Source organism: Lolium rigidum, chromosome 3 (genome assembly GCF_022539505.1).
Source record: "Lolium rigidum isolate FL_2022 chromosome 3, APGP_CSIRO_Lrig_0.1, whole genome shotgun sequence".
Classification (NCBI taxonomy): domain Eukaryota; kingdom Viridiplantae; phylum Streptophyta; class Magnoliopsida; order Poales; family Poaceae; genus Lolium; species Lolium rigidum.
Window position 1 is genome coordinate 215,038,439 of NC_061510.1, and position 18,177 is coordinate 215,056,615.

General features: G+C 45.8%; 3 protein-coding genes across 3 annotated transcripts; 1 reads left to right on the forward strand and 2 right to left on the reverse strand.

The window, feature by feature from the left end:
* The first annotated feature begins 229 nt into the window (after positions 1–229).
* On the forward strand, positions 230–4,791 carry LOC124702982 (acyl-coenzyme A oxidase 2, peroxisomal-like). Its single transcript, XM_047235179.1, has 7 exons — positions 230–695; positions 1,849–1,964; positions 2,158–3,041; positions 3,183–3,362; positions 3,440–3,606; positions 4,169–4,292; positions 4,408–4,791. Exons 1-7 carry the CDS (start codon positions 232–234, stop codon positions 4,561–4,563), a joined length of 2,091 nt encoding a protein of 696 aa, XP_047091135.1. The 5' UTR covers positions 230–231; the 3' UTR covers positions 4,564–4,791.
* Positions 4,792–5,013: 222 nt separating this feature from the next.
* LOC124698958 (thioredoxin domain-containing protein PLP3B-like) lies at positions 5,014–7,850 on the reverse strand. The gene is made up of 8 exons (XM_047231338.1): positions 7,622–7,850; positions 6,254–6,328; positions 6,092–6,139; positions 5,866–6,008; positions 5,713–5,785; positions 5,569–5,630; positions 5,372–5,469; positions 5,014–5,295 (listed from the first exon to the last, which is right to left on the reverse strand). Exons 1-8 carry the CDS (start codon positions 7,703–7,705, stop codon positions 5,186–5,188), a joined length of 693 nt encoding a protein of 230 aa, XP_047087294.1. The 5' UTR covers positions 7,706–7,850; the 3' UTR covers positions 5,014–5,185.
* A 1,312-nt stretch (positions 7,851–9,162) lies between these two features.
* Positions 9,163–14,177, reverse strand: LOC124702983. The gene is made up of 7 exons (XM_047235180.1): positions 13,907–14,177; positions 13,710–13,795; positions 10,811–10,957; positions 10,618–10,726; positions 10,044–10,167; positions 9,678–9,951; positions 9,163–9,592 (listed from the first exon to the last, which is right to left on the reverse strand). Exons 1-7 carry the CDS (start codon positions 14,034–14,036, stop codon positions 9,491–9,493), a joined length of 972 nt encoding a protein of 323 aa, XP_047091136.1. The 5' UTR covers positions 14,037–14,177; the 3' UTR covers positions 9,163–9,490.
* Positions 14,178–18,177: the final 4,000 nt, after the last annotated feature.

Here is an 18,177-nt window from a genome sequence, read left to right on the forward strand (position 1 = left end):
GCACACATTTTGGGTGTCTAATTAACACCAATTATTTCTTTTCTAGTAGATGGATTCGGGAGGTATAAGTAATATGCATAAGTAAATGGGGGCCGAATGTAAGATGCGCCTCCCGACGGACCGTCCATTAAAGCAACGTCCTAACGTAACGGCACCAACTAACCTCGCCTACGCTTTCCCACTCCCGCCCCGCCCGAACACGTCTCGTCGAACACCTTCACCGCCGTCGCCATGGCCACCACGTCCCGCTCCGGCTCCGCCCCCGACGACGAGGACTCGACGCCGGCCATGCGCCGCCTCCGGCGCCTCTCCCTCCACCTCCTGCAGCCCTCCGATCGGCCCGCTCCCGAGGGGCCCAATTCTCTGGTCGCCGCGGCGTGCGCGGGGAAGCGGCGCGCGGGGGGTTTGGACGCGGACGCCGCAGCGCTCACGGCGTACCTGCGCGGGCGGCACCGGGCGATGCAGGCGCGGGTATACGAGTTCTACGTCGCGCGCCCGGAGCTCCAGACGCCCGTGGAGCTGCCCACGGCCGCGCACCGCGAGCTCTGCTTCCGGCAGATGTCCGCGCTCGTGCGGGAGGCCGGGGTGCGGCCGCTCACCCTCATGGCGTCCGACCCCGCCGAGTACTTCGCCGTCATGGAGGCCGTCGGCGGACTCGACATATCCCTCGCCATCAAGGTCGGGGTACAGTACAGGTTGGTGCGCCTTTTTTGGTTTACTGCGTGCATTAGTTTAATTGATTAACTTGCAATTGAGTAGTAATTTCTGCACAATTAAAGTGCACAGTACGCAACTAGAACTTGACACTTCCAGTATATGTTTCAGATGGGGATTGTTAGTTGGTAGTTAACGAGAGGGCTTACATAATTGCACGAGCAATGGATACGATGGGAACTGCGAACTACTTCATCTATGGGTCAATTAGTAATTTCACATCCTTTTCCGTATCAGTAACTAAGCAGGGGTAGATAGTGCAAATGGTTTTAATGGATTAACACGCTTCCAGGATCAGTGCGATAATACCTGTCTGCATGCTAACCTCAAAATCATTTTTTACTTTGCTCTTCTGAATGTGAGTGCTGTAACATAAATCAGGAGTAGTGAGCACCCCTGCTCTTTGAGATCCTGAGTTACTTACCATACTGATTATTGCATTCGCGAAGATTCTAGCATGGCGGGGCGGGGGTGGGGCTTGGGTCTCTTGATAGCTTAACTGCATCCTACTCCGTGTACGGCTAAGGTTGCAATTGCACTCTTTTGGGACAAGTACTTAGGAGTTATGAGTGACAGGGACTGTGAAACAGAGTTTCAGTATGAATGCACATGGTTTTGTATTCTGCTCTGCTTGCTAATGCATGATGACCTTTGGCTGCAATAGTGTGGGCCTAATTTAACAATTATTGATAACAACAGAAGCCACATTGATTCTCGATTACGATGGTTGGTGGGTAAAGAGCTTTGGTTATGGGTTTTTTGCGAGCTGTACTGTTCGATTACCTTCCCTAAAGAATGATTACCTGTTTGTGAAATGCCAGGTACTTTATTTGCCCATTTTTCTAGTCACTACAATTCTGTTTCGAGTCTTAATTGGGATTGTTTAGGGTATATATGCATCAGGAGTTTGGCTGGTGGCTCCTGCAACCTCTAGCACAGCAGTACTTGAATTCTTGCAAAACTCCATCAGTGGCTTATGCCAAACTATTTTGTGGCTTATATGTAATTTGGTGATCTTAGCAGGACAGTAACACAACATTTGACAGTTTGTTACTGTGTACTTGCTTTATATACTATCTTTTGCCTTATATGTCTGTTATTACTGATCAACTAACTTGCCTGCTGTTAATGCAGTCTTTGGGGTGGTTCGATAATAAATTTAGGAACCAAGAAGCACAAAGAAAAGTACTTCGACAGAATCGACAATTTGGAATACCCAGGCTGTTTTGCTATGACAGAACTGCATCATGGTTAGAAAGTTTATTTACTTATTTCATCAGTATTTCCGATTGCCTGTTTGGTACTTTGATCTGCAATTGAACTGTCTCAATCAATCTTTTTCCGTATCTTTTGAATGGGCACTGGGACTTGTACCCAGTACCTAAAACGCTGTTCACAATAATTTAAAAGGTTATCTTCTTTTCGTTTGTTGCTTTTTGGCAGGATCCAACGTTCAAGCCCTACAGACTACTGCTACATTTGATCCAGTTACTGATGAGTTCATTATTGATACCCCAAATGATGGAGCCATTAAGTGGTGGATTGGCAACGCAGCTCTTCATGGAAAATTCGCTACTGTTTTTGCCAGGCTAATTTTACCACTTCAGGGCAAAGGAGGGGAACCTGCTGACATGGGAATTCATGCATTTATTGTCCCGATTCGGGACCTTGAAACCCATGCTGTTCTTCCTGGAATTGAGATCAATGATTGTGGGCACAAGATTGGCCTAAATGGTGTAGATAATGGTGCCCTGAGGTTCTGTTCAGTTAGAATACCCCGAGACAATCTTCTGAACAGATTTGGTGATGTGGCGCGAGATGGAAAATATACGAGCAGCCTCCCCACGATTAACAGAAGATTTGCAGCAACCCTTGGCGAGCTTGTTGGTGGACGAGTTGGGCTTGCATATAGTTCTGTGGGGGTACTGAAAGTTGCAGTAACCATTGCTGTAAGATATGCTCTATTGCGTCAACAATTTGGTCCTCCTAAGGAGCCTGAAATCAGTGTTCTGGATTACCAATCTCACCAGCACAAACTAATGCCTATGTTGGCATCAGCTTATGCATTTCACTTTGCCAGAGCGTATTTGGTAGATAAGTACTCGGAAATGAAGAAAACCGAAGATGAGGATCTTAGCGCCGATGTCCATGTGCTTTCATCTGGGTTGAAATCCTACATAACCTCATACACAGCAAAAGCTATTAGCATCTGCCGAGAATCGTGTGGTGGGCATGGGTATGCTGCTGTAAATCGTTTTGGTGGTCTGCGGAATGACCATGATATATTTCAAACATTTGAAGGAGACAATACAGTTCTTTTACAGCAGGTATAAATAAGCATCCTTTACAAAGCCAGAGCACACAGTTAATTACATATTGTTGATGAAATGAAGTTTGGGCGAGTCATTTAATGTGATAAAGTCACTCATACATCAAATAATGTACCTCCTATCATGATGGTATTGTAGGTTGCTGGAGATCTCCTGAAGCAATATCAGCAAAAGTTTAAGGGAGGGACACTCTCAGTCACCTGGAACTACTTGAGAGACTCCATGAGCACCTACTTGTCTCAGCCAAATCCCGTCACTGCTCGATGGGAAGGGGAAGATCATCTAAGGGATCCTAACTTTCAGCTGGATGCATTCAGAGTAAGTCATATCTACATAATAATCTCAGTACAAGTTGGCTAACATTCCCGCACTGATTGGATAAACCCTCTTATCAGTACCGAACATCACGATTACTGCATAGTGTTGCTGCTCGACTCCAGAAGCATATGAAGACGCTTGGAGGGTTTGGTGCGTGGAACAGATGTTTAAACCATCTGCTCACACTTGCAGAGTCACACATTGAGTCTGTCATTCTTGCTAGGTTTATAGAAGCTGTGAAAAGGTATAGTTTTGTGCTCGTCCTCGGTTAAACTGTTCTTACCATTGGTTCTCACTAGTAGTTTTTCTTTTAGAATATGAAGCTCTCTAGTGAAAAAATTCTTATAAATTGAAGCTCACTAATAGATTGGCTCTTAAGAAGGTAGATCTTTTTAGTAGTTCTTAATATTTTATTTGTTTGGTTGAGACTTGGGATAAACAAGTACAGTGTCCAGCATGATCCCCTGAAAAGGGGCATCAGCAACTAAATGCTATTTGTGGAAGAATTGAAAAATATTCCTGTTGCCCTGACAGCATACTCCTACCAGTTTCCATCACGATTACTGGTGCTTAAGTAGTTGAGCCACCAAATGACTAACAGATAGTACTTGTGCGACTGAGAACTCCTTCCTGTGTTCGAGCCCTTGCCCTCATATTGTTCTTTAGCTGAACCATGAATAAAAATTAATGTTGACGATCAAAGCATAGAAGCCTACTCACCATTCAGATGTTATTTGCCTCCCTTTTGAGTTGCATATGGTAAGAATGTTAATATGACAACAATGACTAATGATGCATCCATGCAGTTGCCCTGACGAAAAAACACGTGAAGTACTGAAGCTAGTGTGCGACCTTTACGCGCTCGATAGGATCTGGAATGACATTGGGACATATCGGAACGTAGACTACGTCGCGCCAAACAAAGCGAAGGTACATTTCTGCTTATCCCGCCCCCCTTTCCCCTCCTCCAATACTGCAAGTATGCAATTTCAGTTCCTAGCTTCAAACCAGAACTAAGACCTGATGCTCCCCTTTATACTTGCAGGCTATCCATAAACTGGCAGACTACCTCAGTTACCAAGTCAGGCTTGTGGCCCGAGAACTCGTCGATGCCTTCGATATTCCAGATCAAATCATCCGTGCCCCAATCGGCATGCAATCGGAGGCCTACTCTCAGTATACGCAGTGTATCGGCTTCTAGACAAATAAACAACACAGGAATAGCATTCCACTACGAAGTTCAGACAGTTACTAGACGAAGTTCTCTGAAAACAAACTTCTGTCATATATCCAATATAATAGCAGGTCAAATAAAGTGTATAATAAGGTAAATAATAGACGAGGGACAATGTATAAGTGGTAACATCGTGAATTATTTTAGACGAGTGACAATGTATAAGTGGTAACATCGTGAATTATTTTTTTGTCAGATTGTGTTTTGACAGCACTGCTGTGAATAAAGCTCACACGTGACAGACTGTAATTACAGTGTCCGATGAATAATATCTCTTCATTCACGTGATAAACATGACGTGGCTACTAATCTGTAGGTTGAGAACATCATAGATGGAACCATCGTGAAAAGGCACTGATGTGATGAAACGAAAGCCAGTGATTAATAGGCCAGCTGAAATGCCCAACAAAGAAGAACTGCAGCAGTAACTCTTAGTCAAACATATATCCCAGCTCACATAAAACTGGAGCTATAAACAAACCACTTCTACATCCAGCCACAGCATATCCAGTTCTCTTGTTTCAATACAATACATGCACATAATCATAAAGAGCTTTTAAGGACTAGTACAAAACATAAAAACTCAATGTCAGTCTGAATCAGAATCCCGAGCAGTTGATGATCTAATCCTCCTATTTTTTGACATGTCAGTCTCATCATCTTCATCGTCCTCATCTTTCTTCTTTTCCTCAATGATACCTACATTTTTTTTGGGTGTTAGCATATTTGTCATTCCAAATTGTGAATGAATGCTGTATGGAGCAGCTGTCTCTACCTTTCCTCTTCAGAATATTTTCCAATGCCCTGGTAGAAAAATCATCTTTACCTCCAAGGTCTTCAAATCCAACTAACCGATCAACAGCAATACCCTTCCTGATGTAGAAAAGTACCATGAACACAGTATATTAGTATAATAACTTATGACATTGGAATATAAAATAGGTAGAAGCCGTGAACAGTTTATGCACTTACTTGAACAATATAACACATGGCAACATTTTAATTGCCAGTTTAGTCACAAAGAAGGGAGCATTCTGAAATAATCATCAACAAATTAGCATCATCGATGCAGTAAAAGCAGAAGTAACTTAAAGCTAATAGCGATAGCATACCGACCTCAGCATCAAGCTTGACGAATTTAGTCCCCAAATAGACTGGCGCAAGTGCCTTCAAATGCTTATCCATGATCCTACCAAAAAATTAGACATCCTTCACTGAATCATCAGGAGCAAGAGTTAAGCAATTCCGTAAAAAGGAGTCATGGCTTACTTGCAGCGGTAAAATTCACGATGGTAGAAATGACAGATGACCTTGTCACCGCGAGTGACCTCCGCTAGGAAGTCTCCTTCAGTTATTTCCCTGTATTCACCATGACCTTGCCTCTTAAGCACTTCACGCTTCTCAACCTCTCTCTGTTGCATAGAGAAAACTGAAATGCTTAGTACATGATACGACACTTACACAAGCTTCACAAGTGTAAGATTCAGATCAGTACCTTCATAGCAGCAATTCTTTCCGCATGCAATCTCTCAAGCTCTGGGTCCTAGAAATCAGTTCCGCAGTGTAATGGTTGTGGGACAGATACGAAAATTCGTGGTACTTTACACTAAAGATAAATATAAGAGAACATAAAGAGATGCTGTAAAGTTTAACTCACATCCAATAATTCATCAAGATCAACTTCATCATGGATTGCAGGTGCTGCGTGAGCCTTCTCTTTAGCTATAACTTCCTAACATGGTGTCTGTGTCAGTATTGCAAAAAAGAGAACTCATAATGAAAAAAACAGTGCTATTCTTGCTCCAACAGTATATTTAATAAAAGCACAAGTTCAAATCAACTTAACACAGATGCCAGCAGCTTACAGCATGGAAGTCATGAAAATAAACTACATGTGAGAATACAATCAGTTCACTGGCCTACGACTCTACGAGCATAAGCAACAGACGGCTTGAACCCAAAAAATTGCACTTTTTAGGGGTTTATTGCAAATCCAATCAATCCAGATAAACACAGTGACCAACACTACTGTGATCACAGACCTGCCATATTTACGCAACTCCAGCCATCTTTAGAGGTTCGGTGTATATGCAGAAATGGAATACAGTGGTACCTAGGCCCAAAAATAAAATCAATTCCAAATAAACATCTCCTAGCTAGATGTAAACGATTTTGCTAGATTCTCAGAACAGAGCTGCCCCGTTGCACATGAGGGAACTACTCGCCGAATCTTAGGCTTTTAGCATCTGTCGTTTCATTCCCAAGGCAAATAACTGTATGTAACCACAAGAAGGAACTTCTCCCAAGATCTAGGAGGGCCACGAAGCCGGCACTGCTGGCTCCTCAGCCAGCCGATGACGCGATCCGACCACCGGATCAGACCGGAGCGCAGTATATAATGGCAACAGGTAAGGCATGAAATCTTATAGGTGGAGAATGATGGAGCATAGCGGCGGGAGCGAGAGTCGCCTTCTTGTAGTCACGGGCGGCGGCAGCCAGGACGTTGTTGACGGCCAGGCCGTGGAGTTTCGACTTCACCTCGTCCGGATCCATCTGTCCTCCACCCTCCCAGTCATGCCGGCACCTTACACCTCCACCACTTCAGCTCTCGCTAGCCCGAGATTTGTGGTGCGGGTGGCGATAGGAGTGTTTCTTTTCTTAAGGAGCGCGATTGGAGTGTTCTTGTTACGTGGAAATGGGGATTCCGTTAACCAAAATAAGATGCATTCCAAATAAACATCTCCCAACTTCCCTCAAGCATTATAGATGCAGTAGTAACTACTTTGCTGGATCCCAGAACAGAGATAAGATAGCCTACTCGCCGAATTAGCACCCGTTGTAAGGCGAAGAACAGCAACCGCGAGAAGGAACTTGCCCCAAGATCCAGGAGGACCACGACGCCGGCGTCGCTAGCTCCTCGGCCGATTCCGATCAGATCAGAACGGAGGCGCGGTAACGGCGACGCGCAAGACGTGGAATCCTAGTAAGAGGGAAGGAGGGGGCGCAGCGGCGGAGCGAGAGTCACCTTCTTGTAGTCGCGGGCGGCGGCGGCAAGGACGTTGCCGAAGGCCAGGCCTTGGAGTTTGGACTTCACCTCGTCCGGATCCATCTCACCTCCGCCCTCGAACTGGCGCCGGCGCCTTCCTCCTCCGCCGCTTCGGCTCGAGCTCGCCGGAGATTTGTTCCGCTTCGGTGCAGGTGGCGATTGGGGAGTGTTTTTTCTTTCTTTTTTGAGGGAGCGCGATTGTGTTGTGTACTTGTGTAGCAGTGCAGCCTCAGCGAGCAACAAATTTATACTTTCCTCTGCGGAATACGGCCCATCAGGCCTACTACTGGAGTACTGTACTAAATTTCGCAGATTTTTGTACTTTTGTGTAACGAGCCAAAGGGGGCCCTTTCGCATTGGCTACACGATGAGTAATTAAAGATTCAAATAATTAACACACATGAATAAAGATAATGACATGCATTTCGCATGATAATGCTTCAGTTCATCAGTTGGCACAACATCATGCATCATAATTGGTGACTGGTGTCTGGTGATGCCAACTTCAGCAATGGCATAATCGATTTGGGCAGCTTAATTTGCACATATGAATGAGTTCACCAAGTTATGCATTCGCCTCTGATTTAAACACAATGTGCTTTGTTCACAGTAGGCAGAATTTTTTTTGTTAGTGGTTAGTTCGGAGTGGTTAAGACTGCTCATAGTGGGAGTAACTTAGGTACTCCCTCCGTCCCAGTTCGCAAGGCAAAGTTCCAAAAAATATTTGTCCCAAAATGCCTCACCTCCTAGGCACATATGTATTTAAGGTGGGAGTAAAACTGATTCATTATTGCATGCAAAAGACTCCTCCTTTCGTATTCCACTGTGTGAAACGAGGCTCATTAGTACTTTGCATGCACCATTTGCATTTAATGTGGGAGTAAAAATGAATTAAAGGGTAGAAAATAAAGTTCTTTTTAATTTCCCAATTAATTGCAGCGCCGATGTTAATGTTTTTACTTGGAAATTTAGAGCCAATGAGAATTCACCTTGGGCCAAGATATTTAAAAACGTTGCCTTGCGAACTGGGACGGAGGGAGTAGTAACATCACACATTTCAAGGTGTTTTGGTGACATGGCATAGCAATAAATGAAGAAACAGAGGGAGGTGGTAACTAGCTATGTTACCATAACATCACACACCCCAAGATAAAATGAGTCTACAAACTAATAAATGAGACTTTGCATGATACCATCTCTAAGTTACTTTCCACTATAAAGGTAGTAACATGAACTAGTAACTTATGCATGACACTACCTTATGTTACTCCCCACTATGAGCAGCCTAAGGCTGTGAAAAGGGGTGATGGTGCACGCAATAACTCACGAGATTGTTTGTTAGACAAAAAATCTTGTGCAACGAAAACACAAAGTTAACCGAAGTATAAAATTATAGTATTACCTTAGCTTTCTAAAAAGGCTTACATTTTCGAATGAAGGTTACAACTTTAATACTTGGGAAAACATCCAGAGAGAGTATTGCCTGCTAAATTGCAAGTTTTATGTACTTGAATATGGGATAGATCAAAAGGATAAACAGATAAAATGATTGAGAGCTGCAGCACGATGAATCACTAAACGCAGTAGCTTTTATGCAAGACATGCATGATCTGAACTCAGTTGAGTAAACCACTCATTTGTATAAAATCAAGGTGTTGTCATTTTCCCTGTTACAATGTACAAAAAAGACCGACGGTATCACACGCCACGTTGGGCTGCGGAAGTGCGGATACAAGAAACGCCCTGCCATCAGCTTGGTATTTGCTTCCTGTACAGCTGGGGCAGTGTCGCGCCGCGCTGGTCCTGAACTTAGGTCATCGTCAACAGCCATCAACTCGATGGCATGGGCTATAGGAGTCCCAGGGACTTGAGCTGCTGGACATGCTCAGCAGGGAGCGGTGGCGGAGACCAATCTGCGCGTTCACCGTCAACATCTTCCACAACATATTCCTGGAGAACACCAAATTGGGGTTATAAACAGGAGGAAGCACCATGACCGATAAGTTCTAAAGGATGAGTGAAGAGAAATGCTCACCTTTGTTAGCATTCGTTTGGCGAGGATGTGGTAGTGCCTTTGCCAGATCCTCTGCCCTACCATAGTTGCCACCAGTACGCTGTAGAAGATGCCGACGACTGTGAACAGCCCCAGCACGATCACTCCCATTATGAGGAGCAATGGTAGCCCTGCTTCCCCTGCGCCTCCCAAGCAACCGCCGCACTCCCCAGCTGTTGTTGCACAGCCTTCAAAGCATGTGGTGCAGTCGGTCCACATGCAAAGGGTGCCAGGAAGATGACAATCTGCACACATCCTGAAACAAGACCAAACAGTGAGTGTACAGCATACAGATGAACCAAGAATGTAGCATTAACAACTTAACCAATTAAGTCACTGAATGTCTACCCTGGTTGGCAGCAACAGAGACAAAGTTCTCGACAAGGCTGAGCCAAGTCACTCCGTACTCTTCGGTCATAACACGTTATGAAGCATCCCGATAACCCAAGCAAAGCAAAGAACAACAAAGCTCCTGTAAATAGAATAAAGATGTTCGACTCAGTTCAGAACTTAAACCATATGTTCAGCATAAACACAGAGATGAATGAATGCATCCCGCAGGAAGGAAAAAACAACTTTAATCATTGCTATTACAAATATGTAATTGGGAAATAAAACTAACTGTTTTCTATTCAACGTTCATTCCTCTGATGTCGAAAACAAAATACATTTCCTCTCGTGTTTTCTTTTCTACACTACTGCACTCTTGTATAGGAGAGGCTGACCGGACAGAATACACACTAATTGCCTATTTCAATTTGTATAAGGTACAGATCCCATACAACTAATGTTGAGGATGAACAGACTTGCGTAAGCAGGGATTAGACAAGGGCATAAGGTATAAATTCAAATATAGAAATCATGCAAATACAGGTACACCATACAGGTGATAACAGAAGGTGCAAATGATTAAGTAGCTTACCACATATATAATAAAAACTAACTTCATTATCAAAACCCCAGGACGTCCTCAACCAATATTGCTGGTACCCATCAATAAAATGTACCAAATAAGCCAATGCAGAGATGACCTGAACAAACGAGTAAGATATACTCTTATCACTCAACGCAACATATACACAAAAGAAAAATGACACGGATTCTTGAAGACTTACAAACTGGACTAGAGCAAAGATGAATAATATATCTCTAGTAACAAAGAAACGAAACTTCATTGTTCGCCATTTCCTGTCAGTGTGGACATGAACCCTCAAGTAATAAGGAGCCTTGCAGGTGGTGCAATGAGAAAATGCAAATCCCTCCTGTATATGACAAAGCATCAAACGCTGTCAGTTTTAAGCAAGAAAGACACAGCTTCATTACAAAGGCAAACTTCTAATAGCTAAGACAAGTAGGCAACAAAATGCAAAGAGTCAGACCACTGCAACAGGATTTTTTGTTTTTACTTTTTGCTGAAGAAAGAGAATTCATATTTCTGAGTCAAAAGAGAAAATAATATGTACCATACATCATTTCTACTCTAATCTATTGGATCCATCCTCAGAAGCAATACGCTTTATGTCGTAATCTGAACCTCCAACACCAACTCAGCTTCCATCTACCCTTACCAAACAGCAAAACTTCATTTTGATGCAGACATCCCAACATCCTAACAGAAAGCAGATTTTCCAATACTAACTACCAAAACTGGACCTGGGAACATCTGCCCAACAAACTGGAACACCCATATTCTAAGTAAAGTCAAAGGAAGAGTACATTGTTATCCAAGGAAAGTAATCTCACCTACCACTGCAACTAAATTTGAAGATTCAATCAAGGAAAGGGGGAGGGTGAGCAGTCCACTTTTAAACCCTGAACTATGGCCAAAGTTCACTACTGAAACACTCAAACAGTGCACCTTTCAACATGTCCACTTTTCAAGCTCAAGCTGTTGCAGAAGTGGTTTTAACTGATGTGGAAGCCACAAAGATGTCATCTCAATGCCACATCGGTGCATGCCATCCAATTTTACTCTTTTACGAAATTGCCCACTTTCAGTTAAACTTAAAACCCATTTCTGCAACCGTTTGCGCCTCAAACTTTCAGTTAAAACAGCTTTGGAATTTAGGGTTTGAAACTGGGCTATTTCAGTATTCTGAGGCTGCAATTCAAACGGCTTTAGAATTTAGGGTTTGAAAGTGAACTCCCACCTTTAGGGTTGTACAATGTAAAGTGGACTTTTCTCTATATTTAATGAAGATGGAGTGCTTACGGTTACAGGTGGTATTTACTGGCATTCAAGCAATACAAGACTTGATGAATGCATCTAAAAATAACATGTCTCTTTTCACAACTTAAGCAATGTCATGTCAATTGTGGTTCAAAATGATTGTGCAATTTCTTTAAAAAATGATTGTACAAGTTTTTTTTAAATAATACTGTTAAGTCTCCCAACAAAGTTGACCTGTAATTTTTGATAAATTTGCTATGTATGGACCTAGTCACACATGAATGCTCTAGTGTTAACTTGTATGTGTAGAACTGTAGTCACATATGAATGCTCTTTCGTCTCTACATAACGATCGTGAATTGGCATAGAGTAAACACAAACAGGGTTGTCATGCACAAAAAACAGGGCTGTCACAGGAAGCACTAATCGATAGAGAAGATCTTTAACAAAATAGAAAAGAAAGAGAAGGTGGACTGATATTGTTTTTGAAAACTGAGGTTGTTGATCATAGTACTCATAGTCCACAAATCACAGATACAATTGATGACATGTATCAGACAGCCAAACAATGTTGCAAGAAAATCCATCGAAATAGCAACCCGATGAATCAAATACAACTGCTAGCATTCTGTCAATTGGGCTCAACACAAAATTAACTTTTGTCTTTCAGAGGTTAGGTAGCAGTAAAACCATGCCAATATGCAATGCACCTTGAATAAATTTCACGCATGATAATTCCAATGGGAATGAAAATACAGCTGCAGTTTTTCAGACATGGACCAAACATAGGAACATATTCATATCGACTCCGCTAGCAACTCAGCAGCTAATTCGCGTATGTTGAGCTCCAACAAGCCTCACCATAATTTTAGCATGACCAAACTTTTGGTAAGGTGTTGTTGTTTGGATTGTAGCCGTTGTACTGCCCAAAATTTTGGCAAAATAATCCCGCATTTGGTTTGTAACCAACTGAAGTACAATAGTATTGAAAAAATTTGACACATCTATCATCTAAATTTGAGAGGATAAGTAGAAGAATACTAACATGCTGGTGCACTCACTTGCCCAAAATATTTGATACACGCGCGCAATAGTGTGGTGCACTCACTTGCCCAAAATATTTGATACACGCGCGCAATAGTGTGGTGCACTCACTTGGTAATCGTGTAGGACCGACAAATTACTAGCCAAGAATTAAAACAACTGCCTGCACCCACTAAGAAACAATTGGAAAAAAAAACACATGGGACCCACCTAGAGAGAGGGAGGGTGTCGCGACGCCAATTTTTTTGGGCTTGGGGTTTCGCGCGCCCTGGACTCGCCCTCAGATTGGCCAGATTTAAACGGGTGGACTGGACGGCCAGGATCATTGGCGAGCCAAATTCTTTGGCGCGAGCATTCCAAACAGGTACTCAAAGGCTAGGCAATTAATTGGGAGGTTGTCATCCAAATGCACTTTCCAAGCCCGCGAAATAGGGCTGAATTTGAAATGGTGACTTACTATAACCGCCATATTCAACTTGGGCAGATTAGTTGGTTACACGTGGCGCATAAACATAAGAAGATATCCATGGAGAAAAGGGAACTTACTGGGTCTCCCATTTCTATTCAACTCTAGATGATCTATGAATTGGTTGACCGCTAGAATGGAAGTGAATCATGCCTAAAATGGCTACAATTACTACATCTAAGCATAACAATCAGGCACGAGGTACAGCTTCCAGTCATTCAGCGATTATAACAAGCTAAGAAAACAATAGCTGCCTGTAACCGTGAATGGATCCATGAGACAATCAACATTTGAGCGGAGCATGCATCAAGAGAGAGTAGTGAAAGCGGCGTACCTTGACGGCTCTCCAGTGGTCGAGGCAGTCGCGGTGCACGTACTTGGAGGTGCCCTTGCACTTGCAGGGCGCGATGAAGTCCCTCCCTGCACACGGACACGGAGAGAGGCAGTCAACCCCTGCCAAAATAGAACCCAAGGATAACGGCGTGCAGCGGCAGCAACAGCTCGCGGCGTGGCGGATCCGGGCGCACGTACCGTCGGTCTCGAGGCAGATCCGGCACTGGAGCTGGTCCCCGGCGCCGGCCTCGAGGTCGATCTCGGAGGACTTTGGCGGGATGAGCGGCGACGCCGCCGAGGACAGCCCCCTCGCCTTCTCGTCCTCCATCGCCCGCCGCGCCGCACCCCGAGCAAGACTGCGGTTCTAGAAGGTTCTGGGCCCGTCCATCCGGAACCCTAACAGCCTCTCCTGTTTTTCCTCACCTCGATGGATTCGACGGGGGCGAGGAGGAGGAGGACGGAGGTTGGAGTCGAGTTGTTGGGGGAATAGACTAGACTAGACTAGGTGCGAAGCGAAGAACTGAAGCGAGGTATACGTGGGCCCGCAAACTTTTGCAACGAGACGTGTGCGTGCGTACGAGCTGGTCTATGGGGCGCGGGCCCCGGCGCAGGCAGCACGGTAGGGTAGGTGGGTAGGTCAGTGCGGGTGGAAATCGGAAGTGCTCCACACACGACAATCTTTGTACGATCTCTGTCCGACAATGCTTTTTCACAGTGCTAATTTTCCACTGGATCCACCACCACTAACTAATCATCCCATCAGCCGCTGCCATATACAAGTACTAGCGTTGGCTTCTTCAGCATCACTACATCTATCAAGGCTCACAAGTATGATCCAACGTTATTTCCGCTGAGTTCTTTGATCTGCAGTTCTGCACAAAGCTGATGGATTTAAGGTATCGACTTCTCATGGAATATAATCTTTCAGAGCACCTTCATCGGCGCCTCTCAAATAGGTGTAGGTACTACCGCCGGCAGTGCACTATCGGGGCCACCGACACGCCTTCCTCTATTTGGGGAAGGTTGTCCGCGCCGTCGCTAACCCCGGAGAACTCCTAGTCCTCCTCCGCCTCTTTTGGCGCCGGTGGCAGAGAAGGAGCGGCGAGGTCAACAAAATTGATGTAGTCCTTGGCGGACCACAACTCCGCCTCCCACGTGATTCCACCTTGGGGCGGCGAAGGTAGAGGCGCCTGCGAGGAAGCGAGCCCGGCGCTTCCTTCTTAACCTCCTTCTTCACCGGCACCATCCTTCAGGGTCGGTGCGGAGGAGCTGCCTCACGCCTCACGGTCCGTCGCGGATGACAACGCCGCCGGATGGCCTCGCGTACGGCACGGAGACCTACCAGCCACCGGATCCCGGAACCGGAGCGTGAGCTTCCCGACGCCGCATGTCTCGGTGCGTGCATAGGCGGCGGCGACGGCATGTGTTGCGCCTGCGGTAAGTAGACGGGCCAGCGAGGTGGGTCGACGCCGTAGATCCGTGGGCGGTAGCCGTACGCCGCGAGTGTCCCGTCGACGTCGCGGTCATCCCACCAGGTTCTACGTCAGCGTCAGGGCCGCCGGACCTAGCGACCTTGACATCGTGCTCCTCCTGGAAGACGCGGCGCAACTCCGGGCTGGTAGGCGCCCATTCCGGCCGGTGGCGCTCTGCCGGCAACGCTACGGCTTTTGCGCCAGAGCATTGAAGGTAAGGCACGCCAGTAACTCTTCTAGGCTCTCGTCGGCAACGAGGAGGCCGGCGACCACTAGTGTCCCACATGCCATGGGAGATGACGGAGGCCATCGACCTCACCAGTGACGACTAGACTCGTGTAGACTTCGTTGTGTTATTAGATTTGGTATGTTTTTTGCACACTTTGCATCTCTATCTAATCAATAAAAAATAAAAAATAAATACTTCAGACCGTTATGTATCTTTATCTCATCAATGAAAAATAATAAAAAAAAATACGCCGGACCGCTCGGAGCACCTCTAGACACAAACGGAAAAATCGTAGTCCGAAAACTATTTCCGCGTCCGCTATTTGATGCAAACGGATGCGCGCGGTCATTTTTAGCATCTAGAATACATGGGACCGCTGGAGATGTCTTTAGGGCATCTCCAACGGGGCGACACAAATGGATGTTGAGCGACCGTTGCGTCCGTCCGGGCCGAAAATGCGTCAGGAACATGCTTCAGCCGGGCGACGCATCGTGACCGGACCGTCCGCAGCGACGCAAACCCGGTGCATATTTGCGCCTGGAATGGCGTCGCGGCGGATGTTGCGCGGACGCCCTAAGTGACCGCTCGTTTCTCCACCGGGCTCGCCTGGTAGCGAGGCTGTATCGAGGGCGTCGCTTCCGCGGCCATCGCTTCCACGGTCAGCGCTTCCGCGGCCATCGCTTCCACGGTCAGCGCTTCCGCGTGTGTGTCGCGGCCTTCACCATCAATGTCGTGGCTGTCTCTTCTGCGTGCGCACTGGCGGGCGGCGGCTGGGCTTCTGCGCCGCCTTCAATGGGCGTGGGCCCCTCCACCTCCACCATCGGCCTAGGCTCCGCCACCTCCACCACCGTTGGCGGTACCGGCGTATGTTCCGCTGCTTTCCATCTGGCCGTGGGTGGTACCGAAGCTCATTGTGATCGACAGCGACGATAAGAACCAGTAGGCGCATACGTTCTTAGGGTTTTTATTTTCCTTTTTTTACTATATAAATTATGTTTTCATGTTATAAAAAATGAAAAATCGAGAAAAAAATGTGTCGTGCCGCTGGAGCCACCCTGATGCAAACGAACGCGCGGTCGATTTCGACCATTTAAGCCGATGCAAACGGATATGCGCGAACATTTTCGGATGCTGAAATGCGTCACCTGTTGGAGATGCCCTTAGAGTCGCAACGAGAAGAAATGCAGATGGAGAAGATGGATTTTGTCTTAGGCTATGATATTTGGATTTGTCCTTGCCTGGATTTGTAGGTACACAGGGTCGTCCAGATCGTACGAATATCGGACGTAAAACGTCGTGTGTATAGCAGCGCTCGGTGGAAATTGACTTGGAAGCTTCCAAATCGGCTGCTAGTGGTTAGAGTCCATCTCCAACAGCCTTTGTAATCTATATCTATACCTAATAATAAAGGAGCTAAGGTTTCTGCCAAAATTTTCGTCCAACTTTTTCTATGACTGTTTTGCCCTCCCACCAAAATAAATACAACGCACCAATGCCATCCTACCGATTCATACGAGCGTTCGTCCAGCCATCCCGCAGTCAAACAAGAACAGTTCATGCCAAACTCGAACCCTAAATCGAGATCCAGATTTCTTACCCTCTCCTCACGAAAATCCCCAGAGCGCCTGCCGGAGGAGCTCCTCTCGACGTCGTTGTACCGCACCTCCCCGGAAGACAATGACTATCGAGGAAGACGCGGAAAGCGGCGCTGATCCCTCATCTCCGGCCATAATCCGGAGAAAGTCGGGGAACTCCAGAGTCCAGACCACCCTTGCTCTGAGTTCAACATCTAGCCCGCGCCACCAAGAATCGTTACCCTGGATTCCCAGTTTGCCCACTCTCCCGTCGCCGGGGAGAAATTAATTCAGAGAGCTGTGCGCCGCCGGCAACGGCCAGATGCTACTTTTGATGCAAGGGAGGGAGAGAGGCGGGCGTGCTGGCGTGGCAAGGGTAAGCAGCGGCGGCCGTCGTCTTGCTGAAGGAGAGAGGTGGCCGTGCAGCAAGCTGATGTGGGAGACGATGGGGATGGAGCTGGGCAGTCAGGTCTCTGCGTACGAAGAGAGCATGGTGATGGATGCCCTGTTCGTGGTGATTTTCGCGAGGAACTAAGTGAAGAAGAAGAGAGTGCTTGTTGCTGCTCTTTCGTCGATGGATTCTAGAGAATCTCCCAGCGAGAGCAAGAGAATCTCAAGCAGGGCAATGGTTCAGAAACACCCAGCGTTCTATGTTCAGTATCACAGTATTAGCTCGTGCCCATAGCACCATACTCGTGTTTAGCATCCCATGCCATTTATTTCTGAAATTATCTGGCTGATTATTGATTAGAGAGTGCTCCACGGAACTTTGAGGACAAGATGGAGTTTGGAGCTTTTACCTCATTCTGCTTGGAATCTGTTGGGAAAACGTAATGCAGCAGTGAATTCTACACTTGCAATTTATTTCTGAAATTATCTGGCTGATTATTGATTAGAGAGTGCTCCACGGAACTTTGAGGATAAGATGGAGTTTGGAGCTTTTACCTCATTCTGCTTGGACTCTGCTCGGAAAACGTAATGCAGCAGTGAATTCTACACTTGCAAATATCTGGTCATCAGAAATAACCTTCTCAAACTTCTCATCCAGCAAAAGCTTGGGCACCACTTGACATGAGAGGATTTAAAATTTGCTTAGCCGGTTCCAGCAGCTGCTACTTTGATTAGGTACAAGTTAATTAGTTTCCTTGATTAGTGTATAACTACTACGTTAGTGTCCAATTATTTCCGTCGGTT